At 51.6% G+C, this 27,938-nt stretch overlaps 2 protein-coding genes across 3 annotated transcripts in view; both read right to left on the minus strand.

The window, feature by feature from the left end:
* The window catches only part of LOC140716524 (interferon regulatory factor 2-binding protein 1-like), a 377,150-nt gene that overhangs the window by 219,407 nt on the left and 129,805 nt on the right, over nucleotides 1–27,938 (minus strand). The gene's annotated exons all lie outside the window — the stretch shown is intronic.
* LOC140716523 (dapper 1-like) overlaps nucleotides 14,825–27,938 on the minus strand; it is a 108,258-nt gene continuing 95,144 nt past the window's right edge. For both annotated transcript variants that reach the window (XM_073029329.1, XM_073029330.1), the window contains one exon: nucleotides 14,825–25,091. In XM_073029329.1, coding sequence (XP_072885430.1) covers nucleotides 23,269–25,091 — 1,823 coding nt within the window. In that variant the 3' untranslated portion in view covers nucleotides 14,825–23,268. The remainder of the gene's footprint in view (nucleotides 25,092–27,938) is intronic.

Raw genomic sequence — 27,938 nt, forward strand, 5'->3', positions numbered from 1 at the left:
GCTGAGTGACGGTTGCGGCCTGCAATAAACACTCACACAGTGGATCCCTGCTTCCCAGGTCCTGCTGTGTCCATGGAAAACGCTTTTCCTGTATAGTCTGGCACCGGAGTTCTGCCGCTCAGTGCGGCTCCCCTCCCCCCCACCCTTACACCCTTCTGTCACCCCCCCCAGCCATGACAGCGCTACCCACATGCCTGCCCCAATCTGCAGCCTGACCACAAGGCCTCGCTGCATAACCCCCTCCTCTCTGTGCAGTGCGCTCAAACTCTCTGCACGGTCGTCCTGTGCATAGGGGGGCAGCCGGGAGAGCGACTCCCGCCTCCCAGCTCCTGAGAGCCCGGTTCAAATCCGACCTCCGGCGCTGCCCGCGTGGAGTTCGCACGCTCCGCCGGTGGACTTCCTCGCATCCCGAAAAAGCGGGCAGGTGGGCAGCTTAACCGCTCACCGTAGATTGCCCTTAGCTGGGAAGAACTCGGGAAACGTGCAGCTCGGGTGGTCGATGGCCGGGCTGAATTGTTCTCCGACATCGGCAACTTACTCGCAAACGTTTCGTCACCGTGTCAGTGCGCTGTTCATCGGTGGCATGTCCTCCGACTGCTTGGCCTTTATATACTTAACGGTCGGCTGGTTGGTCTTCATTACAGAAACTCATTTCAAGTCAAGTCAAGTCAAGTCACCTTTTATTGTCATGTTGACCATAACTGCTGGTACAGTGCATAGTACAAATGAGACGTTTTTCAGGACCATGGTGTTACATGACACAGTACAAAAACTAGACTGAACTACGTAAAAAACAACACAGAAAAAAACTACACTAGACTACAGACCTACACTGGACTGCATAAAGTGCACAAAAACAGTGCAGGCATTACAATAAATAATAAACAGGACAATAGGGCAGTAAGGTGTCAGGCCAGGCTCTGGGTATTGAGGAGTCTGATGGTTTGGGGGAAGAAACTGTTACATAGTCTGGCCGTGAGAGCCTGAATGCTTCGGAGCCTTTTCCCAGACGGCAGGAGGGAGAAGAGTTTGTATGAGGGGTGTGTGGGGTCCTTCATAATGCTGTTTGCTTTGCGGATGCAGTGTGTAGTGTAAATGTCCGTGATCTCAGCTGACCACACTACCCGCTGCAGGGTCCTGCGATTCGAGATGGTGCAATTTGTGACGCGGGGGGGGGGGTGTTTCTCATCACTGATTGGTTGCATAGCGAACTCTGTGCGTTGGGTCTGGACTTTTGCCCACATTGGCATGGGGGGGGGGGGAAGATCCCCTCCCCACGTCACAATTGGGTTTCTGTAATGATGAGCAATCAGACAAGCATTTGGAGGGCACACCGCAATAACAGCACACTGACGACGTCTCCTCGTATGGCCGGAGAACAATTCAGGCTGACTGTAGCCCCTCGTGTGCAGGTAGAACCACGCCGAGATTGTGGGGAAGATGGCTCAGTGTTCGATTAGCGCCAGCGAGTTTTCGCCGACAATGATCCGAAGTGCCTGTTTCTGTCGCGGTGTGCGCTGGCAGGACTGAATCCAGGAGTGGGGAAACAGCAGACTCTGTCGCGGTGGACGCTGGCAATGGCTCGTCCCCTGGAGCAGATGAACGACAGACCCCCCATGAAGAGGCAGAAACACGAGGTTAGAGACAGGAACACCAGCAGAGCACCAGAGACGACCGAGCGAACCCGCGAGACAGTTCATTCTCCGCGCACACAGGAGAACTCCGTGCGCAGCGCTAAACAGGAGTCCCCTTTAAATAATCACAGAACGCAGGAAACCCGTGCCAGTCACAATTAGCTGAACAAGATTAACCAGAAAGCGTCAGCGCTTAGCGGCTATAGCAATTGGTAAATACGTGTGTTTGAGAACCCTACGGTAAGGCAGAAAGGCACACAGGGCTAGTGACGGTTCCAGTGTTGTATCTCTTTGTGTCTGAGTGGTTCTATAGCAACCCTTTCAGCATACAGAATGCATCCCTGCTGTGGGTACTACCAGCCCACTATGTGTCATACAAACACCTTCTTCTGTGTAACATCAATTCCCACTCTGTGAATAAAATGCACAGCTTCTGTGTGTGACGGGGACTCTCGTTATAAAAGATGTCGCTGTTACCTGCTCCCAGTGTTCAGGGGACTGCTGTGATCAGCAGCACCTTCATGGGAATGAGTTGTGGTGGTGGTTACGGGGGTAATATTGTAGGGTAGAGTTGGGCTCTTACTGTGCTGTATGATTTGATGACGCCAGAGGTTTTAGCGGACCTGGGCGACTTCTTTGGGTTCATCCGCGGAGCAGTTTAATTGCTCGCTCTCGTCTCTCTTTATTCCCTTTCGAGGTGGCTGGGGCCCTGTCAGAGTCCGTAACCTGCGGCCGCACCCAAACTGTGCTCCTCACGGTCGCTGGGCTCTCGCTCTTCGGAACTCGCCGAGCGGCCCGGCGCTTCGGTACCGCCAGGAGGACGTGTGCTTTCGGCGTGCGGCTCTGGGGGGGCCCTGTGATCCCTCGCCGAAGCCGCCCGGATCGAAACAGCCAGACAGTGGGTGTGGCAGCTGGAGGCCTCTGCGCTGGAGCAATCATTCCCCCACTCTCTTAATCAACGGTGAGAGAGAGTCTGCAGAGTCTCCAGTTCGGGGAACCTGAAATCGGCAACACTGCAGACTGTAACATCGAAACAGGGGGCTGTTGGCCTCCCCGCTCGCTGTGGCGGGAGTGATCTCTCTCTCCCTCTCCCTCTCCCCATTCCCCTCCCTCTCCCTCTCTCTCCCTCTCTCTATCTCTCCCTCTCCCCCTCCTCTCTCCCCCTCCTCTCTCCCCCTCCTCTCTCTCCCCCCTCTCTCTCCCCCTCTCTCTCTCCCCCTCTCTCTCTCCCCCCTCTCTCTCTCCCCCTCTCTCTCTCCCCCCTCTCTCTCTCCCCCTCTCTCTCTCCCCCTCTCTCTCCCCCTCTCTCTCCCCCTCTCTCTCCCTCCCCCTCTCCCTCTCCCCCTCTCCCTCTCCCCCTCTCCCTCTCCCTCTCTCCCTCTCCCCCCTCCCCCTCTCCCTCTCCCCCTCCCCCTCTCCCTCTCCCTCTCCCCCTCTCCCCCTCTCCCTCTCTCCCTCTCCCCCTCTCCCTCTCCCTCTCCCTCTCTCCCTCTCCCTCCACCTGCTGTGGTGCTGAAATGTCGGGATGGACTGTTAGATCAGGATTTCTGGGGGCTTACAGTTGCAGTGGGAGGGGGGGCTGATGCTTGCTGAAATAAGGGGAGAGGAGAGGGAGATGGCTGATGCTTGTGTGAGGGGGGTGGCTTTGGGGGTTCTAATATTGTCCTGTCTTTAGGGTTTTTTTCTCTCTGTTTCGGAGAGTGAGGATTTCAGGTCGAATACTGTCTCCATTCTCTGACACTAAATGAAACCACTGATGTCCCCACCATTGACCACGTCTGTGTGGAGCGCTGCCACGCGAAAGCAGCACCATCATCAAGGACCATCATCCTCATCATCATCATCATCCTCATCATCATCATCATCATCCTCATCCAAGTCAGGCTCTTTTCCCCGCTGCTGCCATCGGGCAGGAGATGCAGGAGCCTTAGGCCGCACAATGTCAGGGTGAGGAACAGTCATTACCCTCCAACTGTCTGGCTCCTGAGGTAACTTCGCTCACCTCAGCACCGAACTGATTCCACAACCTATCGACTCATTTCAAGGACTTCAGAACCCACAATATCAGCTTTCTTTCCTTTTCCCTTCTCTCTTCCTTTAATTTGTTATTACTATTTGTTTCTCTGCATTTGCATGGTTCAAAGTTCAGTGCAAGTTCGCTATCAAACTACGCGTGCGCCTCCGCGCCGTCCAGCACAAGCGAGACTTCCCAGAGGTCAAGCGTTTTAATTCTGATTCCTAATCCCATTCCAACATCTGGGTCCTCTTGTACCAAAACGAGGGTTGAGGAGCACCATTTGAGTAGCTTGCAACCTGTTGGCACGATTATCGATCTCTCCTTCCAGTGAACAACTCCCCCCCCACCCCCCACTCTGACCTTCCACTTCTTCTCACCTACCTGTTACTTCCCTCTGAGTCAATAGACAATAGGTGCAGGAGTAGGCCATTCGGCCCTTCTAGCCAGCACCGCCATTCACTGTGATCATGGCTGATCATACACAATCAGTACCCCGTTCCTGCCCTCTCCCCATATCCCTTGACCCCCGCTATCTATAAGAGCTCTATCTAACTCTCTCTTGAATGCATCCAAAGACTTGGCCTGCACTGCCTTCTGGGGCAGAGCATTCCACATATCCACCACTCTCTGGGTGAAAAAGTTTTTCCGCATCTCTGTTCTAAATGGCCTACCCCTTATTCTTAAACTGTGGCCTCTAGTTCTGGACTCACCCATCAACGGGAACATGCTTCCTGCCTCCAGCGTGTCCAATCCCTTAATAATCTTATATGTTTCAATCAGAACCCCTCTCATCCTTCTAAATTCCAGTGTATACAAGCCCAGTCGCTCCAATCTTTCAACATATGACAGTCCCGCCATTCCGGGAATTAACCTTGTGAACCTACGCTGCACTCCCTCAATAGCAAGAGTGTCCTTCCTCAAATTTGGAGACCAAAACTGCACACAATACTCCAGGTGGGGTCTCACCAGGGCCCTGTACAGCTGCAGAAGGACCTCTTTACTCCTATATTCAATTCCTCTTGTTATAAAAGCCAGCATGCCCTTGGCCTTCCCCACCTGGCTTCACCGGCCACCTTCCAGCTAGCCTCTTCCCTCTCCCCTCAGCTCTCTATTCTGGCGCCTTCCCCCTCCCTTCCCAACCGTGATGCACTCATGCCAAGCTCATCAATTTGATCAACTTTGCCGTTAACTTCCACCCTGCCCTTAAATTCACTTGCTCCACCTCTGACACCTCCCTCCCCTTTCTCAATCCCTCTGTCTCCATCTCTGCAGACAAACTGACGGCTGACATCTTTTACCCTAATTTCCCATGATTATCTTGACTATACCCCTTCCCACCCTATTCCCCTCTGAAAATGATATTCCCTTTCCTCAGATTCTTCAACATCTGTTCCCAGGATATGGGTTTCCATAGAACTATAGAACCATAGAACATTACAGCACAGAAACAGGCCTTTTGGCCCTTCTTAGCTGTGCCAAACCATTTTTCTGCCTAGTCCCACTGACCTGCACCCGGCCCACATCCCTCCATACATCTCTCATCCATGTACCTGTCCAAGTTTTTCTTAAATGTCAAAAGTAAGCCCGCATTCACCACTTCATCTGGCAGCTCATTCCACACTCCCACCACTCTCTGTGTGAAGAAGCCCCCCCCCCCCCAATGTTCCCTTTAAACTTTTCCCCCTTCACTCTTAACCCAAGTCCTCTGGTTTTTTTTCTCCCCTAGCCTCAGTGGAAAAAGCCTGCTTGCATTCACTCTATCTATACCCATCTTAATTTTATACTCCTCTATCAAATCACCCCTCATTCTTCTACGCTCCAGGGAATAAAGTCCTAACCTATTCAACCTTTCTCCGTAACTCAGTTTCTCAAGTCCCGGCAACATCCTTGTAAACCTTCTCTGCACTCTTTCAACCTTATTAATATCCTTCTTGTAATTTGGTGTCCAAAACTGCACCCAATACTCCAAATTCAGCCTCACCAATGCCTTATACAACCTCACCGTAACATTCCAACTCTTATACTCAGTACTTTGATTTATAAAGGCCAATGTAACAAAAGCTCTCTTTATGACCCTATCTACCTGTGATGCCACTTTTAGAGAATTTTGTATCTTCCACTCCAAGATATCCGAGATGTCCTTCTTCTTTAAAGAACAGGGCTCCCTCCCTTGACTATTGACGCCGCCCTCACTCACATCTCCTCCAACTTCCCACTACAGTAATAGTGATTGAGTTCCTCCTGTCCTTACACACACCCCATCAGCCTCTGCATTCTCCTCTGCAACTTCTACCGTCTCAAAAGGGATCCTACTACTAAATGTATCTTATCTCCCCCTCCAATTCCACTTCCTGTGGTTCCCTTGCACATTCATCTCTCCCCACTAATCTCCCTCCAAGCACTTATCCCTGCAAGCGTCCCAAGTTCCACATACACCTCCTCCCTCGCCCCCATTCAGGCCCCCAAACAGTCCTTCCAGGTGAGGCCAAGCTTCACCTGTGAACCTGCTGGGCTCGTCTATTGCGTCCGCTGCTCCCGATGCGGCCTCCTCCTCATTGGTGAGACCCGTCGCTGGCTGGGGGGCTGCCACACTGAGCTCCTCTGAGCTATCCACCACGTGGGGCTTCCCAGTGGCCAAAAATTCTCCCATTCCAACCTGTCGGTCTGTGGCCTCCTCTGGTGCCAAGATGAGGCCAGACTCGGTGGAAGAGCAACGCCTTATATTCCGTTTGAGTAGCTTTCAACCCTGATGGCATGAATATCAATCTCTCCTTCAGTGAAAAAAGTCCGTCACCCTCCCCTCCTCTTCTCTTTTACTTCTTCTCACCTGCCCTTTACCTCCCCCTGGGTCCCCTCCTCCTTCCCTTTCTCCCATGATCCACTCTCCTCCCCTATCAGATTCCTTCCTCTCCAGCCCTTGACCTTTCCCACTCACCTGGCTTCACCTCTCACCTATCACCTCACCTCCACTGCACTAAACCCAAATCCCTTCATTCCTTAATTATCCATCCATCTCTGCTCAAATGATCTGGGCTCTCCCGGGCGAGTGAATTCTATAGATTTGCCATTCTCTGGGTGAAGAAACCTTGTCCTAACTGACGCACGTCTTACATTGAGTCCGCGACTCGTCAGCCAGGGTGAACGCCAATCCTGCTTCCACTCGGTCGAGCGGTTTAGCAATCTTGTATGTTTTAGTGCTATCTCTTCCTCTTAACACTTACGCGCTCTAGAGATTACAGATGCAGTCTATTTAATCTCTCCACACAGAGAAATCTCCTTATCCAAATCTTAGCTTTGACTTTTTCTGCTTTCTTTGAGTCAGCGAGCACGGAACCAGGCCTTTCGGCCTATTCGCTCCATGCCAACCGACCAACTAGCTATCCAAGCTGGTCCCGATTGACCATAAGGCCACAAGACTGTAAGGAGCAGAATTAGGCCACTTGGCCCATCGAGTCTGCTCTGCCATTTCATCATGGCTGATCCAATTTTCCTCTCAGCCTCAATCTCCCGTAATCCCTTCATGCCCTGAACAAGCAAGAGTCTATCAACTTCTGCCTTAAATATGCATAAAGACTTGGCCTCCTGTGGCAAAGAATTCCACAGGTTCACCAATTCTGGCTAAAGAAATTCCTCCTCTTCTCCACTCTAAAAGGACGCCCCTCTATTCTGAGGCTGTGTCCTCTGGTCTTAGAATCTCCCATGACAGGAAATACCCTTTCCACATCCACTTTACCAACGCCTTTCACTATTTGATAGGTTTCAATGAGGTCACCCCTCATTCTTTAGAATTCTAGTGAGTACAGGCCCAGAGCCATCAAACACTCCTCATACGACAAGCCATTCAATCCTGGAATCAATTTTGTGACCCCCTTTTGAACCCTCCCAATATCAGCACATCCTTTCTACGATAAGGGGCCCAAGCCAACTCACAATACTCCAATGAGACCTCACCAGTGCTTTATAAAAAAGATACAAAAAGTAAGAAATAAAACTGAATAATAAGTGATAAATATCGAGAACATGAGATGAAGAGACCTTGAAGGTGAGTCCGTAGGTTGTGGGGAAATTTCAGTGATGGGGCAACTGAAGTTGACTGACGTTACACACACAAAATGTCTCAGCAGGGCAGGCGACATCTATGGAAATGAACTAACGGGGCGACATTCCGGGCCGAGACCCTTTGTCAGGACTGGAAAAAGGGAAGGGGAGGATGCGACATTAAAAAGCTGGTGGGAGGGGAAAGAAGAAAGCTGGAAGGTGATGGATGAAGCTAGGTAAGTCGGACAGGTAAAGGGTCGGAGGGGAAGGAATCTGATGGGAGAGGAGAGTGGACAATGGGAGGAAGGGAAGGAGGGCCAGACCCAGTCTGGGGGAGGTGAGAAGCAAGTAAGAGGCCAGAGTGAGAAATAGAAAACGCAGGGAGAGGGAGGAAAAACATTTTTACCGGAAGGAGAAATCGATATTCATGCTCTCAGGTTGAAAGCTACCAGACGGAATATAAACTGTTGCTCCTCATTCTGAGAGTGACCTCATATTGACACAAGAGGATGCCATGGAATGATATGCCAGAATGGGAATTGGAATTGAAATGATTAGCCACCAGGAGTTATCCCCTTTTGTTCAGGAGCCTGATGGTTGAGGGGTAGTAACTGTTCCTAACCTGGTGGTGTGAGTCCTGAGCTCCCGTACCTTCTTCCTGATGGCATCAGTGAGAAATGAGCACGGCCTGGGTGGTAGGGGTCTCTGATGATGGATGCTGCTTTCCCGTGACAGCGAACATCGACGGTTCCTCGGTAGAGATCGTTAAACAGCACCAAATTTCTTGGTGTTCACTTGGCAGAGAATCTCACCTGGTCCCTCAACACCAGCTCCATAGCAAAGAAAGCCCAGCAGCGTCTCTACTTTCTGCGAAGGCTGAGGAAAGTCCATCTCCCACCCCCCCCACCATCCTCATCACATTCTACAGGGGTTGTATTGAGAGCATCCTGAGCAGCTGCACCACTGCCTGGTTCGGAAATTGCACCGTCTCGGATCGCAAGACCCTGCAGCAGATAGTGAGGTCAGCCGAGAAGATCATCGGGGTCTCTCTTCCCGCCATCACGGACATTTACACTACACGTTGCATCCGCAAAGCAAACAGCATTATGAAGGACCCCACTCACCCCTCATACAAACTCTTTCTCCCTCCTGCCATCTGGGAAAAGGCACTGAAGCATTCAGGCTCTCACGACCAGACTATGTAACAGTTTCTTCCCCCAAGCTATCAGACTCCTCAATACCCAGAGCCTGGCCTGACACCTTACTGCCCTATTGTCCTGTTTATTATTTATTGTAATACCTGCACTGTTTTGTGCACTTGATGCAGTCCTGGGTAGGTCTGTAGTCTAATGTAGTTTTTTTTTCTGTGTTGTTTTTTACGTAGTTCAGTCTGGTTTTTGTACTGTGTCATGTAACACCATGGTCCTGAAAAACGTTGTCTCGTTCTTACAGTGTACTGTACCAGTAGTTATGGTCAAAATGACAATAAAAGTGACTTGACTTGCTCCATTTAGATGTATTCAGTGGTGGGGAGGGTTTTACCCCTGATGGACTGGTCAGTATCCATTACTTTTGTAGGATTTTCTATTCAAAGGCATCGGTGTTTCTATACCAGGCTGTGATGCAGCCAGTCAATATACTCTCCACCACACATCTATTGAAGTTTGTCAAAGTTTTAGATGTCATGTGGAATCTCTGAAACTCCTAAGGAAGTAGAGGCATTGCCATGCTCATAATTGAACTTACCTGCACCATGACCCTGTGCAAACACCTTTAAGCAAGATCATTGTACCCCCCGCCCCACCACTTCTTCTGGAAGCTTGTTTCTTGTACCCAACAATCTTTTGCTTCAGGCAAGAGGCGGTATGGTTTTCACTCCCCTTGTGCCCGGAAGGGAAAGTTCTGCAGGGACAAAGTTCACCATTAAAGGTCAAAGGTAAGAGTGCATGGGTCAAAGATAGGTGAACTGCTTCTCATTGGCAAGTACAGGGTGAGGCTTCAAAGTACTGAAGGCCAATCGTTGGAATGTCAGGCTCCAGAATTGTCCTGGGATCTCCCACTTACGTCTGACATGAGATGGGAATCCTATCTTCAAGGACGTCACTCCCCAAAGCTGTTATAAACTCCAGCTCAAAGCACAGGTCAGTGATATTATGAGGAGTTTTGGGGCTCCTGACCTAAGAAACGATCTGCAAGCATTGGAGAGGGTCCTGAGGAGATTCCCCAGAATGATGCTAGGAATGGAAGGATTGACTTATAAGGAGTGTTGATGGCTCTGGACCTGTACTTGCTGGAATTTAGAAGAATGAGAGAGGAGGTTCTCATTGGAACTTATTGAATAATGAAGGGACTAGTTAGAGTGGTTGTGGAGAGGATGTTTCCTAGAATGGAGAAGTCCAAGAGCAGAGGGCACATCCTCAGGATAAAAGGGCATCCCTTTAGAATAGAGATGAGGAGGAATTTTTTTAGTCAGGGGGGTGGAATTTATTGCCACAGACAACTGTGGAAGCCAAATCATTGGGTATATTTAAGCAAAGGTTGATTAATCAGGGTCAAAGGTTATGGGGAGAAGGGTAATAAATCAGCCATGATGGAATGGTGGAGCAGACTCGATGGGCCGAGTGGCCTAATTCTGCTCCAGTGACTTGTGGTCTTATGGGAATAACGCAGCATTCTTTCCGCCTTCGACATCGATATTAATCCACTCCCAGGCTTGGTCTATTAAACTCGGAACTAACTTTCAGGATAATGCGAGTTGAAGAACGTGAACTTCGGACACAGAGTTCTCCTCAGGTTAACCATGCGGGAACGAAATACGATCAGAAATGGCTTCTCCCCCTCCGCCATCAGATTTCTGAATGGACAATGAACCCGTGAACACTACCCTCACTACCTTTACTTTCTTCTTCAACTATAGGTTGATCACATATATATATATATATATATATATATACACATTACTGTATAAAAATTCTGAAGCACATTTCTACAGCTAGGGTGCCTAAGACTTTCGCACGGGACTGTATTTGTCAATGTGGAGCAGAGAGCGAATTTGTAAGTCAGGCGGGAGCAAGGACATTGGGAATGGTGAGGGTGGAGTGCCGCGGGAGAGGTGTGGGGCAGGTGGCAGAGGAGTGCCGGGGCAGAGGGTGGCACAGGGTGCAGACACACCCAGCCCTGAGACACCAGGCAAGGTAATCTGATTCCAAACAACTGGTTTATTGATCATTACAGAATGTCTCTCTGGTGCTTCCCGCTCCCTCCCCTCTGTGTGTTTCCCCTCTTCCCCAATCATGAATCCCCCTTTCCCACTCTCAGTCCACAATAGTGACCCAGATCAGAATCAAGTTTATCATCACTCACATTTGTCATGAAATTTGTTCTTTTTTGCTGCAGCAGTACAGTGCAATACATAAAATTACTACAGGACTGTGCAGAAGTCTTAGGCACCCTAGCTATATATATACAAACCCTATTTCCAGAAAAGTTGGGATATTTTCCAAAATGCAATAAAAACAAAAATCTGTGATATGTTAATTCACATGAACCTTTATTCAACTGACAAAAGTACAAAGAAAAGATTTTCAATAGTTTTACTGACCAACTTAATTGTATTTTGTAAATATACACAAATTTAGAATCTGATGGCTGCAACACACTCAACAAAAGTTGGGACAGAGTTAAAATAAGATTGGAAAGTGCACAGAATATTCAAGTAACACCAGTTTGGAAGACTCCACATTAAGCAGGCTAATTAGTAGCAGGTGAGGTATCATGACTGGGTATAAAAGTAGCATCCATCAAAGGCTCAGTCTTTGCAAGCAAGGATGGGTCGTGGCTCACCCATTTCTGCCAAAAATCGTGAGAGAATTGTTAGTCAGTTCAAAAGGAACATTTCCCAGCGCAAGATTGCAGAAAATTTAGGTCTTTCAACATCTACAGTACATAATATTGTGAAAAGATTCAGAGAATTCAGAGACATCTCAGTGGGTAAAGGGCAAGGTCAGAAACCACTGTTGAATGCGCGTGATCTTCGAGCCCTCAGGCGGCACTGCCTAAGAAACCATCGTGCTACTGTGACAATTATAGCCACCTGGGCTCGGGAGTACTTCGGAAAACCATTGTCACTTAATATAGTCTGTCACTGCATCCAGAAATGCAACTTGAAACTGTATTACACAAGGAGGAAGCCATACATCAACTCTATGCAGAAACGCCGGCGAGTTCTCTGGGCCCGAGCTCATCTCAGATGGACCAAAGACTGTGGAACCATGTGCTGTGGTCAGATGAGTCCACATTTCAGCTAGTTTTCAGAAAAACGGGCGTCGAGTTCTCCGTGCTAAAGATGAAAATGACCATCCTGATTGTTATCAGCGAAAGGTGCAAAAGCCAGCATCTGTGATGGTATGGGGTTGCATCAATGCCCACGGCATGGGTGAGTTGCATGTATGTGAAGGTACCATTGACTCTGAGGCATATATTAGGATTTTAGAGAGACATATGTTGCCATCAAGGCAACGTCTCTTCCCGGGATGTCCATGCTTATTTCAGCAGGACAATGCCAGACCACATTCTGCACGGGCTACAACAGTGTGGCTTTGTAGACACAGAGTGCGTGTGCTTGACTGGCCTGCTGCCAGTCCAGATCTATCTCCTATTGAAAATGTATGGCGCATCATGAAGAGGAGAATCAGACAACGGAGACCACGGACTGTTGAGCAGCTGAAGTCTTATATCAAGCAAGAATGGACAAAATTTCCAATTGCAAATCTACTACAATTAGTATCCTCAGTTCCAAAACGATTAAAAAGTGTTATTAAAAGGAAAGGTGATGTAACACAATGGTAAACATGCCTCTGTCCAAACTTTTGTTGAGTGTGTTGCAGCCATCAAATTCTAAATTTGTGAATATTTACAAAATACAATTAAGTTGGTCAGTAAAACTATTGAAAATCTTTTCTTTGTACTTTTGTCAGTTAAATAAAGGTTTACGTGAATTAACATATCACAGATTTTTGTTTTTATTGCATTTTGGAAAATATCCCAACTTTTCTGGAAATGGGGTTTGTGTATATATATGCTTAAGACTTTTGCACAGTACTGTGTGTGGATAGAGAGAGAGAGAGAGAGAGGGGGGGGTGAGAGAGAGAGTGAGAGGGGGAAAGAAGAGAAAGAGAGGGAGAGAAAGAGGGAGAGAGAGGGGGGAGGGAGGGAGAGAGGGGCAGAGAAGGAGAGAGAGGGAGAGAGAGAGAGGGGGAGAGGGGGGGTCAGAGGAAAGAGGGAGAGAGAGAGAGAGAGAGAGAGAGAGAGAGAGAGAGGGAGGGAGAGAGAGAGAGTCATAGAAAAGTGTAGCACAAGCTCCTTCAGCCCATCACAAGCCCCATGCTGAAACTATTTAAACTGCCTACTCCAATCGATCTGCACCCAAACCACAGCCCTCCATACCCCTACCATCCATGTACCCATCCAAACTTCTCTTCAACATTCAAATCCAGCTCGCATTCACCACTTGTGCTGGCAGCTCATTCACTCTGAGTGAAGAAGTGTCCCCTCATGTTCTACTTAACCTTCTCACCTTTCACCCTTAGGCTCCGACCTCTGGCTGTGGTTCCACTCAACTGCAGTGGAAAAAGCCTTAGATGAGCTCTGGTGCTTGTGAACCAGATCCCCGGCTATGGCTAGGGAGCCCCACGAGAGAGATGAAGGCTACAGGATTGAACCCAGACAGCAGATCTGGAGTGGAGTCCCTCTGGCGGCTGGATGTCATTGTACATCCTTCCGGCAGCTCCTGCAGCCAAGCTCGTCCCAAAAGCTCATAAGCTTTCCTATGAACTACACCAATGAGTCTGAGAGGGGGATCTTGAGGACTCAGGATCTCAATCCCTTCCGTCCAGGCTTGTTATAATTATAATTTACGGTATATTTTATGTATTCCACTGTACCATTGCCACAAAAGGATTTACAAGGGTGTTGCCTGGATTGGGGAGCATGCCTGATGAGAACAGGTTGAGTGAACTTGGCCTTTTCTCCTTGGAGCGACGGAGGATGAGAGGTGACCTGATTGAGGTGTACAAGATGATGAGAGGCATTGATCGTGTGGATAGTCAGAGGCTTTTTCCCAGGGCTGAAATGGTTGCCACAAGAGGACACAGGTTTAAGGTGCTGGGGAGTAGGTACAGAGGAGATGTCAGGGAGAGGAGATGTCAGGGTAAGTTTTTTACTCAGAGAGTGGTGATTGCGTGGAATGGGCTGCCAGCAACGGTGGTGGAGGCGGACACGATAGGGTCTTTTAAGAGGCTTTTGGACAGGTACATGAAGCTTAGTAAAATAGAGGGCTAAAGGTAAGTCTAGTAATTTCTAAGGTAGGGACATGTTCAGCACTTTGCGGGTGAAGGGCCTGCATTGTGCTGTAAGTTTTCTATGTTTCTGTTTCTAAAAGAACAAATTTTATGATGTACAATATGTCAGTGATAATAAACCTGATTCGATCTGGATTCACCCCAACCAGGAGACGGGCAGATCGAGGGTCGGCGTCGCGGCAGGAGACCCCGTGTGTCGTCGGGGGACTCGGTATATCTGCGGTTGTGTGCCCAGTTTTTTGGGTACCGAGCTCAGAAAAGCGACATAACAGACTTTTAACATCGTAAACCAGCGAGTTGCTCGTTACGTCTGCCCGCGCGCTGGGAAAACCGAGACACCTCCTCCCTTATTAGGGAGAGAGAGAGAGAGAGCCTGTGATATATCGAATACCGGGTGAACGAGTAGTCTTTGCTGCTGCTTTGCCCACACTTGAGTGCTCGGTGGTGGGTGCCGATGTTTTTGTTTGTCAGTGGTCGGGGGGGATCGTTGGTTTGCTGCCGCTTACGCACGGGAGGGAGGGGAGCTGGCGGAGGGCTTTGGGGCTCTAACATTTAACTGCCGTCCATTCTTTGGGGCACTCCTCTGTTTTCATGTACTGTTTGCGAAGAAAAAGCATCTCAGAATGTAGATTGTTTACATTTCTCTGACATTAAATTGCACTGTCGAACCTTTGTATCTCACTCCCACATAAACCCCTTCAGTGTTGATGCAGAACAGTCCACAGAACACAGGACGGAATATAAAAGTTGGAGACAAATAAAGCACTCAGAGCCTCTTTAGTTTTTTTTTGTATTAGTTTCATGATAAAATTTTAATATCTTTGAGTACTTCATGAACACTACTTTTTCAACCGTGACACGGTGACATCAGGTAACACTATACAGCTCAGACAAGCCACTGGCCTCCCCGGGTTTGAACCAAGATTCCCAGGCTCCTGGAGACCAGAGGTCTTGTCCGAGGCAGGAGTTTGGATTTTAATTTTCCCAGGATCGACCTGGAATCTTCAGAAGTTCACCTCCGACTCGCTGCCAAGAGCAATCACCTGGGAATACAACTCCGGGGAAATGTTAAAATTGGGACTGGTGGGATATCTTTTTACAGCTTCTGTATAAACATTATTTATAAGAAAAATATCGAAGATGTTGGGCTTGGTGGAAAGACAGGAACGACTGCTGGGCGAAGAGACTCTCCAAGTGACCGGTGGTCAAAGCGGATTACCACGCGTGTCCCCTCCTATCTCTGGATCAGCTGCTACTCTCTTGGTTCAGGACCGGTGAAAGGGTGTGGGTGATTTTTGCCTTGGTAGTGGGAGAGGAGATGGCTCCATGGCGTTGGGTAGCATTGCCATCTGACCCAAAAGGGGGAAAGCCCGTCCTCTTGCCCTGTTGGAAGGCAAATTTGGAGTGTCCCCATAATGCCTCTGAGAGCAATGCCTCCTTTCCCCAAGTTGAGGTTCCTGTCCAGAAAGGGGAGTGGGGAGTGCGTGACCTCCGCCTCTCTCAGAGTTTGAGCTGCGGTTGATGTGAGAGACGCACAAAGCGCTCAGCAGGCCGGGCAGCGTCTGCGGAGGAGAACAAGCAGTCGACGTTCTGAGGTCTCGGCTTGAAACATCGATTATTTATTCTTCTCCTTAGATTCTGCCTGGCTTGATAAGTCCCCTCAGCGTTTTGTGTGTGTTGCCATGGAGAATGTGCCTGCTCTGGTCATCACCATTGTGGGGTCTGGAAGAATGCGGCACAAGGAGGCCCTTTGACCCTAGGCACAGTGCCGAATTAATTATGCTAATGGAACAATTAATTATGCGGCACAAGCAGGCCCTTTGACCCAAGACACAGTGCCGAATTAATTATGCTAATGGCACCTAGTCACTTCTGCAGGTAACAGGTGAGACCAGGTGAGGGGGGAGTGGGGATGTTTGTTTATTTATTCAGATACTGCGTGGAATAGGCCCTTGGAGCCATGCCGCCCCCAATTTAACCCTGGCCTAATCACGGGACAATTTACAATGACCAATTGACCTACCAACCGGTACGTCTTTGGACTGTGGGAGGAAACCGGAGCACCCGGAGGAAACCCACACGGTTACGGGGAGAACGTACAAACTCCTTACAGGCAGTGGCAGGAATTGAACCCGGGTTGCCAATAGTGTAAAGCATAATGCTGAACTCTATGCTGCTGGGCTACCCCTCCCCTCCACTGATCTAAGAAGCCAAGAGGGGATAGGTGGGGGGTGGGGTGGGGTGAAAGGTAACAATTTGACCAATCATCTGCCTTTTTGTACCCCTTCCCCTCCCTCACCACATTCTGGCTTCTGCCCCCTTCCTTCCCGGCCCTGACGAAGGTTCTAAGCGCAAATCATCAATAGTTTATTCCTCTCCATAGAACCTCTCAAAGTCTGACCCGACCTGCGTCCCTGCTGTGAGAGGTGGAGACGGGTAAGGCCAGCCAACAAGCTGTATCGGCCTACACAGCGAACTGCAGGAACATTGACGAACTCCAGCTATGGACGATGGAGACAGGATGTCATCGACGGCCTGTGCTCCACTGAAAGCTAAGAGCCCAAGTAGATGGATGCTGCCTGGCCTGCTGAGTTCCTCCAGCAGTTTGTGTGTCTCGCTCAAGACTTACAGCATCTCAAACATGTGAAAATCTGCAGATGTTAGAAATCCACAGCAACACAGAAGTGCTGGAGGAATTCAACAGGCCAGGCAGCATCTGTGGACAAGAGTGAAGAGTTGATGTTTCAGGCGAGACCCCTCATCAGGCGTGCGCTAACCTGCAGATTCTCTCATGTTTACGTGGCTGGCAGGAGATGGGGAGCATGCCAGTGAGGATGGGGAAATTAAGCTGGATCAATCCAAACCATTAGCCAAACGGTTTCAATTTTGAGCTTCATCCATGAGGTACAGGGGAAAATGAAGACCGAGGATGTAGATTTTCAATCCCTGCCAACAGTGGCCACCACCAACTCACACCGGGATTTACCCGGCTGTTATCATTTACTGTTGGATGTGCTTCGGCTCGGTGGCACAGCTGATAGAGCCACTGGTTTGATTCTGACCTCCAGTAGAGTTTGCACGTTCTTCACGTTGTCACGTGGGTTAATTCCCCCACCCCAAACGCACCCCCCCCCCCCGGTTTCCTCCCGCCTCGCAAACACGCGCGTGCCAGTGGGCTAATCGGTAAGTTGCCCCGATGTCAAGGGCTGGTGTGAGGATCAGATGGAGTGGGGAGAATAGGTTGCAGGCAGGGGAACGGAGGATGGGATCACCCTGAGAGCTGGCACAGACTCGATGGGCTGAAGGGCCTTTTCTGTTGTGAGGAAATAAATGGGAATAAGGATAGCAGGTCCCCAGCTCTCCCGGACATGAAGGATACTACCCCAACCCACACAAAAAACAGAGTCATCAAAAATGTATGAGGAGGTCATTTGGTCCATTTGCAGTTTAGCTCGCGCCCTTGGTCTTCCTCCCCTTGCACCCATGGGTGCTGGCAGACATTTATTTTCGTCACATGTATGTCCAGCACCTTTGCAAAACTGAGGCAAATGTGCTTGTGTCACTGTAATCCCAACATCAGCGGCCCAGTACGCTGGAAGGAATGAAAGGGAGCCTCTTTCAATGTAGAGTGGGACCTCTGCATTGCAAAGTAGCCCTCAAACCAGCCAGTATTACCCAAATCCCATGGCCTATCAACAGCTTCCTATATACCCCATGTGTAGGTTACTTACTACGAAACTAGTTGACAAAACTCTTAAAGAATACATATATACATTTCAAATCACAATCCATCCAGCACGGGTTACGAGGCAGTTAACAAAGCCCATAATTCATACTCGTCACCACCGTCATCTTTACGTGCCATGTCCTATTGGGTTGCGGGTTGAAGATACCAAAGGAGGTGTAAGGAACCCCTTCCCCACTCTTGGGTAAGGTGTAGCACCCGCTTAGACTTCCCCTGATCAGGGTCACATGGTGGATGGACGTACGAGCACAAGTCCTGGTTATGCAACCACTGACGCCAGAGTATCGATAACGGCTGGGGGACGGGGTGGGGGGGGGGGTGGTGGTGTAACCCATCTTGTAAAGACATTGCCCAGAAGAAGGCTTCTGTCAGAAAAAATTTCCCAAGGGCAATCATGGTCATGAGACCATGATCGCCCACGTCATATTCACGTTGGGGGTGAGGGGGGTCAATCTTGTGATTCCTACCCACCCCCCCCCAGTCAATCCAACCCCTCCCCTCCAACTCAAATCACCACCCACTCAGCTGGGACGTGTCACTTACACCAGTACTGCCGAAGGCTCTCGGCCTGAAACGTCCACTGAACGTTTTTTCCACAGGCGCTGCCTGGCCTGCTGGGTTCCTCCAGCGTTTTGTGTGTGTTGCTCAGATTTCCAGTGTCTGCAGGTTCTCTCCTGCATGGTACTTGACTGCGGGTTCCTGGAGTCCTTGTGGTTTAGTGAGGATTCTCACTCAAGATATTAGCAGTGACACGATGGCAGAGCGATGAGCGTAACGCCAAGATGGCACCAGCAGTCCGGGTTCAATTCCCGCCGCTGCCTGTGAGGAGTTTGTACGTTCTCACCGTGGCCGCGTGGGTTTCCTCCGGGTGCCCCGGTTCCCTCGAACCCCATGGGTAAGTAGGCCACTTGGTCAACGGTGTGTGGTACAGGATAAGTGAAAAAGAAAGCGGGAAGCAAACTCCAGCTGTCTGCTCGTAGTCTCTGCCGAGCAGGAGTTTCTTAGGGAATGCGGCGAGGCGTGGGGATCCCCCAACACCGCACCTCCCACTTGGCGCGGGGCTTCCACAGTCAAAAGATGGATGGGTATCCCGCGCCAGAAGTTCACCACCTCCCAGCTCCCGCACCAGGAATTGCTGGGGGATTGAATTGGAGGTGGAACGTGTGGGATGGTGGCGGGAATTTGCCCCCCTCCGATCTTTCCCTGGTGGGAAAGCAGGATGCACGCCACGCAGTTACACACTACAGCTGGTTGGTTTGACCACACCTGGAATATTGTGTGCAGTTCAAAGGGAGGACGTGTTTGAGTTAGTAATAAGGAGAGATTTGATTGGCTGGATATGTTTCCCCTGGAGTACAGTAGGCCGAAGGGTGACCTCTGCTCCAGATTGGTTATTAATCAGTCTTTGTTTATGTATAGTTTCTTTAACTATCTATTGTAATTCTTTATTTTTTTGTAAATGCCTGGAAGGAAGAGAATTTCAAGAATCCTGGTACTTGGATGATAAATTTACTTTGAACTTCACCTTGGAGCTCGAGGGTCAGACACAGGGTGAGACTCCTTCTACACTGTCCCGTCACAGGGCGGAAGGCTGCTTTAAGAGTGAAGGAACAATTCCAATTGAGGCTACAGATGGAATTGGATGTACACCAGCTCTTGCAGAGTCTGCAGGCCATTATTTCCTGTGTAGGGCTTTCAGTACCATTAACTGTAGTGTCAACTGTTCAGGCTAACAAAATGGCTTCTCTGTAACGGTGTAATGGGTTTCTGTGTCTGGAATGTTTGGGTTATGACTGCAGATAAGGGGGGGGAACTAACCAATGGAGAATGGTTATTCTATCTTGTATGTGTGAGCTGAGCGGGAGTTGGCGGTCTTTTCCGGGAGGCGAGCGAGGAGGACGGACGAGTGAGGAGTGGACAGCGGATACTGGACGTCAGCGGTTCAGACAGTGGCCGAAGGCTCGGAAGGTCGTTGTGGATGGAACCGGAGGCGTGAGCTCCAACATATTAAAATATTATGTGCACAAACTGATAAACTGACTGATTTGGCGCCTTTAGGTTATCTGTTTCTACTAACCCGTCACTAAGAAATAACTATAAAGTTGTAATTATTTACTCACCTTTGGTGTATCGTCCGATATTTGTGTTGCGAGCGTGTACTGGGGGGGCATTACTCTGTATTTACACTGAAGTATTGCACTATTAGCGGGGCGACGGCGGTTCACCCTAGGCGAACGGGGGTAAGTTGGGGGCACGGACGCTACACCTGCAAAGCGAAACCTACCATGATGAATGGCCGTGAAGCTTCACACCCAGCTGAGCTCAACGTCTTTTATGCTCGCTTTGAAAAGGAGAACAACACTACACCTGTAGAAATCCCTGCAGCATCTGGGGACCCCGAGATCTCTGTCTTAAGGCTGATGTCAGAACATCTGTCAAGAGGGTGAACCCTCGCAAGGCATCAGGCCCTGATGGTGTACCCGGTAGGGCTCTGAAAACCCATGCGGCAGGAGTGTTCAAGGACGTCCTCGATCTCTCACTGCTGCAGTCAGAGTTTCCCTCTTGCTTCAAGCATACCGGTGCCCAAGAGCAAGGTGAGCTCTCTCGAAGACTTGTCACACAGTGGTGCTCCCATCTGCTGCTGTGAAGGGCTTTGAGAGGTTGGTCATGGTTAGAATCAACTCCCACCTAAGCAAGGACCCAGACCCTCTGCAATTTGCCTATCGCCACAATAGCAGATGTAATCTCACTGGCTCTCTGCTTGGCCTTGGATTACCAGAACAATGGCAATACCTGCATCAGGCTGCTGTTTATTAATTACATCTCTGCGTTCAACACAATCCTCCCCTCAGTTCTAATCAACGAGCTCCAAAATCTAGTCCTGTGTGCCATTACCTGCAACTGCACCTTTGATTTCCTCACCGGGAGGCCCACAGCCTGTGCAGGTTGGAACTAGCATCTCCACCTCGCTGAAAAGCAACCCAGGCGCTCTTCAAGGATGGGGGGGGGGGGGGGCTCTGCTTTCTCTAGACCCACAACCGTGTTGCTAGGCAGAGCTCAAACAGGCATCTACAAATTTGCCAGTGGCACAAACATTGCTGGCAGAACTTCAGGTGGTGACGAGGGGGCATACAGGAGCGAGATGGATCTGCTGGTTGAGTGGTGTTTCAACCACGGCCTTGCACTCAACGTCAGTAAGACCAAGGAATTGACTGTGGAAGGAGAGGTCAAGGGAACACACACCTGCCAGGATAGGGGGATCAGCAGTGGAGAGGGTGAGCAGTTTCAAGTTCCTGGGTCTCAACACCTCTGAAGCTCTGTCTTGGGGCCAACATATTCCAATTATAAAGAAGGGCACAACAGCGGCAAAGTCTGACTCCGGGTTTGAGGAGACTCGGTGTGTCGACAGTCGCAAGTTTCCGCGGATGTACTGCGGTTCCTTAAGGTTGAGATTGGCTAAAAGGAAATGGGGCTAGCTCACCGAGGGGCCTCGGTCAGCCTGTATGCACTGGGCAGACAGGCCTGTTAACTCTGCTCGGCTCTATAGCAATGCGAAACCGAGGCAACTGAAAAGAGGGAACTACGTGACACATGGGTAAAGGTGCAGGATCGATCCTGACATCGGGTACTGTCTATTCCCCCTGCAACTGCACAGGCTCCCCCGTTTCCTCCCGCACTCTAATGACTCGCGGGTTGGCAAAATAGATGGCCGCTGTAAACCGTCCCCTTGTTTGCAGCGAGTGATGGAATCTGCGGTGGGGGAGAAGGTGGGGGAAAGTAAAATGAAATAGGACTCGTGTAAATGGGTGCTCCAAATGTCTTGTTGGGCCGAAGGGTCCTAGTTTCAAATTTCAAAGCAAGTTTATTATCAGAGCCTACTTTGGTGCGATCTGTTACATATGGCTGCCGTGTATCCACAGGGCTTGTTCTGAATCTGGGTAAAATATTCCTGAGCCACCCGAGGGGCCGTGGAGTCAAGGGGGCTCGAAGCTGATGAAGAGGGAAGTCTCTGTGGTACAGCTTAAGGGGGCAAGTTCAAAGTTCAAGGAGCCAATCCCAGGGGACAGGGCACAGACAGGACCGCCGACAGTGGCGGGAAATTCAGGCGATTAAGAACCCAGAACTGGGGGAGCACGGAGGTCTTTGAGGGTGGCAGAGGGCTGGGGTCCGCAGGAGGCTGCCGGCCCGGAGGCCTGTCTGTGCGTGGGTGTGAGTGGGAGGACAGGGGTTTGTTTTGCTGTTGTTGTTTCGTTGCTTGCTGAGCACCGTGGGCCCTGCTCTGCCGGCGCCGGAATGTTTGGTGACCGCTTGCGGGCTGCCCCCGCCTCCCAACCGCCCAGCACGCCCTTGGGTGTGTTGGCTGTTGACGCCGACGGCTCACTTCGCGACAAGAGAGAGTCTGGAGACGATGGAAATCCGAGCAACACGCACAATATGCCGGAGGAACTCAGCATCTGTGGAAAAAAGCACAGTCGACGTTTTGGCCGAGACCCTGCGCTAACGTGGTTCAAGCTGGTGGCGAATTTATGTTTCTGGGAGGTAGACGTGGCTCTAGTAGCGGGTCTGGGTAAGGACATATATTCCTCCTGGGAACCTATCTTCACTGCCAGCTGGTACCATATTCGTGACGGGGTCTCGGCCCGAAACGTCGACTGTTTACCCTGTTCCATAGATGCTGCCTGGCCTGCTGAGATCCTCCAGCAGCATTTTGTGTCTGTTGTGACACATTTCACTGTATGTTTCGGTAAATGAACAACAAAACCAATCTGAATCTGGATCTGATTGGTGAGGTGTGGCTGAGGGATTTGACCACAGGGGCGAGAAATTTGAAACTGAGGTGTTATTGGCCCAGGAACCTCAGTCAGGGGTGATGGGGGGGGGGGGGGGGGGGGCAGGGTGTCACTCAGCAGGTGACACTCAAAACCCAAGTCCTTGATCTAGAAAGCTTTCTGCCACCAAAAACGCCCAAAGACTCTCTGCGTAAAATAAGTCGTGGTCGGTTGTTGCGGCGTAAGATGAACGGACAGCCCCTCCGCGAGGTGAGGTCGCGGAACCAGGCGAACCGGGCCCTCGGGCTGGAATTCCATCACGCAGAGGGCTCTCCCTTGGCTTGTGGGGGGCCCCAGTTACCTCGGGGCACATCTCCGGCGGGATGCAGCAGGGGGCTGCGGCTTCGAGACTCGTCCCTCGCCCCAGAGAATGGGGCACGAGACCAGGCCTGGTGCCCCCCCCGGCCCCCGTCCGGCGCAGCAGCAGGGGGAGTCTCCCTCTGCTCCGTATGGTGCTCCTGCCATGGTGAAGGGGAGGAGATCTTTGCGGACGTCAGGTGGAGGTACGGATAAAGAGTGTCCGGTGGGTTCTCGCCTCTATCGGCCCAGTCCCCTCTTCCTATAGACTTGCAATGGGGAGGGTGGGGGTGGGGAGGGGGTGAAGGACGGCTTTAAAGCGCCGACGGAACGTCCTGAGTCGCTCCCCTCACACAGTTGTCATCACCTTGAGGGAGCCGGTGCGGAAACGGAGAATCTTCTTCTTCAGCGCGTGGGAGGCCTTGATCTTGACGAAGACCTTGGGCTGGGCTGGGCTGCGGCCGGCCGCCTGCGGGGCCACCTGCTGGGGCCACACCAGCCCGCCGCCCTCGTCGTCCGTCTCGCTGGAGCAGGTGCTGAAGGCCGGCGACTCGGCCTCGCTCAGGCTGGACTCGCTGTCGCCGAAGCCGCCGTGGGCGCCGTAGGCCCTGGGCCCCGGGCCCTCGTCCTCGGGAGGCGCCCGGCCCTCTGAGTCGCTGCCAGCCTGGTGGCCGGCCGCCCTCTGGTATCTCCTGAGCCGCCGCTGGCCCTCCCCAGGCGCGTAAGGCTCTGCGGCCGCGACCGTGGCCTCCTCCTGGCTGATCTCCGCTGTCGACCGCCAGCGCCGGTAGCCGCCGCCGCCACCGGGGTGACGCCTGGACCGCAGCGAGCGGCCCTCGTCCCGCTCCACCGTATTGTACTTGCCGCCGGCCGAGCTCTGCCGGTGCAGCAGGCTGTTCTCCGAGTTGGAGCGGGACGTCTTCTTGGCCCGTGGTGACGGCTTGCGGCCACTCCGCCTGGCGGCCTCCGCCTCCTCACTGAAGCGGCACTTCTTGCCCGGGGCCTTGCCCTTCTCTCTGAAGCCGGGGGGAGCCGCCTCGGGCGACATGTCGGCCGAGCGGCACTTGCTGAGCATGGCGGCCTTGGTCCGGCCCCCTGGCCCGCCCCCTGGCCCTCGGTACGGCTGCTTGGCCGGGATGTACTGCGCGTTGACCAACTGGTAGGCCCCGTCGTCGAGCCCCCGGATGGGCGACCTCTTCTCTCGGACCTCAGGCCCTGTGGCAATGCGTTGCTCGAAAGGCGACGACTGGACTTCCACCGAGTTGGCCCGAGTGGGTGGAAAGGCCCGGGGCCCTTCGTCCAGTGAGTACACATTCTGGTAATAGCTCTCCTGAGGGGAGGCCCGCAAGGCCGGGTGGTAATTCAAGTCGTGGTACTCCAGGGAGGTTGGCCTCATGGGTGGAGTATTCGTCATGAGCCTGACCTGTTTCCTCAGGCTCTGGGAGTGTTGGGCCTCCTCCTTTGGCTTCGGAGCAGCGCCGGCGAAGCCGTCCGAGGCCTGGCAGCCAGGGAGGTTTTTCTTGGCCGACGACTGGTCCCCGCCTGTGTTCCACTGGGGCCTGTACTTTGCAGTGGGCAGGCTGCCGTCGAAGCTGTGGGAACTGGAGATCTTTGCCCTCTCGGACGAGGGATATGCCTGATCGCGGCCGGGACTCTGTGGGCTGGCAGGCTCTGTGTTCCTCTGGCACAGGCTGCTTTGGCGAATCAGGCCCTTGGTGGGGTCCGCTGCTAGGCTCGTCCTCGGCTTGTTCGAGCGGACCGGGTACACCCTTTTGTGGACCAGGCCTGTGATGTAGTTCTCCAGCCTCTTCGACTGGACAGGCTCCAGGCCTTGGGCCAGCTCGGCCTCAGAGCCAAAGAACAATTCCCCGTCACCGTCCAGCTTGTAGGCGCCCAGGAAGGAGGTGGGTGAGAAGGGCTTCTCCTCGCTGCTTGCCCGCAGGCCTTGGCCGAGGAGGGGGTTCTGTACGGCCATAGCGTGGAGGGGGCCAGGGTAGGGGAAGAGCTCGAGGTTGTCGCGGGTCATCAGGTCCGACGGGTGCTTCGACCGCATGTCCGCCAGAGCTTCCAGTGACTCCGAGTGGGTCGCCGAGAAGGAGCGGGGCACCGAGGAGACATAATCGCTGTCGGCATAGCTCAGGCTCTCGTCCTGGTCCGTGTGCAGGGGCTCGGCTGGAAAAAATAATCAATACTCAATGTTAGAGTGCAGTCATCACTCCCAGGGCAGAGACAGCACGGGTTAGATACAGAGTGAATCTCCCTCTACACTGTCCCATCACACACTCCCAGGGCAGAGACAGCATGGGTTAGATACATAGTGAATCTCCCTCTACACTGTCCCATCACACACTCCCAGGACAGGGACAGCACGGGTTAGATACAGAGTGAAGCTCCCTCTACACTGTCCCATCACACACTCCCAGGACAGGGACAGCACGGGTTAGATACAGAGTGAATCTCCCTCTACACTGTCCCATCACACACTCCCAGGACAGGGACAGCACGGGTTAGATGCAGAGTGAATCTCCCTCCACACTGTCCCATCACACACTCCCAGGACAGAGACAGCACGGGTTAGATACAGAGTGAAACTCCCTCTACACTGTCCCATCCACCCCCAGGGCAGGGACAGCACGGGTTAGATACAGAGTGAAGCTCCTTCTACACTGTCCCATCACACACTCCCAGGACAGGGACAGCACGGGTTAGATACAGACTGAAGCTCCCTCTACACTGTCCCATCACACACTCCCAGGACAGGGACAGCACGGGTTAGATACAGAGTGAAGCTCCCTCTACACTGTCCCATCACACACTCCAATCTAGACCCTGAATGAAGCTCCCTCTACTCTATCCCAACAAATATACTAGAGCAGGGACAAAACAAACTGGACACCAAGTTTGGGGTGTGTTACAGCATCGGGATTTGTCACCGTAGTGCTGATGGAGAGGAAGTAGAGTTATACGCCTTCAGTATTAGTAAACAAGCCACTAGCTGTGCACATAGCACAGTGAGTCATATGACATCATAACATCCACCAACAGTGAATTCGATCAAAATGTTCCTGAACTTGTTCTGGGTAAAGGATCCAAGGAGTTAAGGTGCAGCCAACCACAATTTCATGGAACGAAGGACCCAACAAGGAACTCCTCGTGTTCCCAAGTCCGAATCCCAGTGAACTCCCTGGCACAGGACCTCAAACCAAGCAGGAGCTACCTGAGGAGGCCACCACGAATTGGTCCACAATTGTACGTCTCCTGACTACCCAGTTGACTGTGTTGAGGTACCCACGTTGAGGTCACCTCAGTACAGCAAGGGCGCGGTTTCCCGAGGACGTTGCTGGGATCAAGTGTCCAAAGGAAGATAGCCCATAAATAAGATGCTTATTCATGTGTTTATTGAGATGCAGTTCAGAATAGGCCCTTCCGGCCCTTCGAGCTGTGCTGTCCAGCAAACCCCCAGCTTAACCCTAGTCTAATCAATTAGACAATTTGGGACAATTTACAATGACCAATTAACCTACCCACCGGTACCTCTTTGGACTGTGGGAGGAAGCCCACGCGGTCACGGGGAGAGCGTACGAGCTCCTTACAGGCAGCGGCGGGAATTGAACCTGGATGTCCTGTACCGAAAAACGTTGCACTAACCACTACGCTACTGTGCCACCCCGTTTTCCCTGAAGCAGAAAAGGCTGAAAGAGAGAAGATCATGCAGGGAACAGACCAGATAGGAGTAGGTTGACTTATTTCGAGATACAGCACGGTAACAGGGCCCTCCTGGCTGCATAATCCCAAGCAGCACAGCTACACCCATGTGACCTTTAAACTGCTAACTTGTACGTCTTTGGACTGTGAGAGGAAACCAGAGCACCCGGAGGAAACTCGCGTGGTGATGGAGAAGAACGTACCAGCTCCTTACAGACAGCGCTGGGAACTGAACCCTTGTTGCTCGTGCGGTAATAGTGTTGCACTAACCGCTACACCCCAAGATGTTCTTGGCTGTGCTGTGGGCCCTGCGAGCAGGGCTCGGACCCACATGGGGAATAGTCCAGGGCCTTAACCACGCGGCCGACTTTTCTCCACCGCGGAAGTGGGTTTCGCCGCAGGGCACAGATTAATAGCAAGGGGCAGAGCGTTAGTGGGGATTTGAGGCAGGCGGTGGGCGGAATCTGGAACCCAGAGCCTGATAGTGCGACAGAGGGAGACACTTCCACAATGGACCCTTGGATTGCCAGGGCATAGAAGACATTCCGCCACATTCTGGTCAATGGGTGTTTGGTGGTCAGCACGGTGGAGATGGGCAGAAAGGGCTGTTTTTTGTGCTGTAAGTCCGTGAGCATTGCACAGGCTCCTGCCAGTCTATATGAGGTCGGTCTCACAAGGGTGACCTCCTAGAGGACAACAGCCTCGTCACTGGGTTTGAAGCCTTACATGGCTTAGTGACCCAGGGAGCGATGTTGGCTGGAGTCAGGGCTTTATGCTTTGGCCGTTGGTAAGGGTCACCCATGCCAAACAGGTCAAAGGGTAGAGGCCAGACTGAGAGTGGTCCACCGGTCCTCCAGGTTCAGCTCAGGGATAACAACCCTGACTGGTAAAACAAAATAGTTATGGAAACAGCAATGAAGAATCCTTCTACATCTGAGTGTGACGGTATTCCTGAGTCTCCGCCCGGGACTTGCGTGACTGACAGTAGTGAGAACCGAGAGGAGGCTACTGACATATAAATGAAGCCCCTGAACACCGCCAGGGATGGAGGACATTCACTGCTGCCCTAAACACCAGCAACGTAATGATCAGTAAGGAAGTAAAAAGCATTAATATCTACAGACAAAAGAGACGGCAGATATCTGAAGCAGCAGATCGAGCGATGGGCTGGGTGCAGGAGCTGCCAACGTTTGGAGTCGAAACGCAGCATTTGATTAGTTCTGTAGGAGGCTGAGGGAGAATCATTCACTATGGTAAGATGTTGGATGGACTGGGAACCATTTAAGGCAATGCCGCGGTAGAGCGCGTTGCCCG

This window comes from Hemitrygon akajei, chromosome 25 (genome assembly GCF_048418815.1).
Source record: "Hemitrygon akajei chromosome 25, sHemAka1.3, whole genome shotgun sequence".
Lineage (NCBI taxonomy): Eukaryota > Metazoa > Chordata > Chondrichthyes > Myliobatiformes > Dasyatidae > Hemitrygon > Hemitrygon akajei.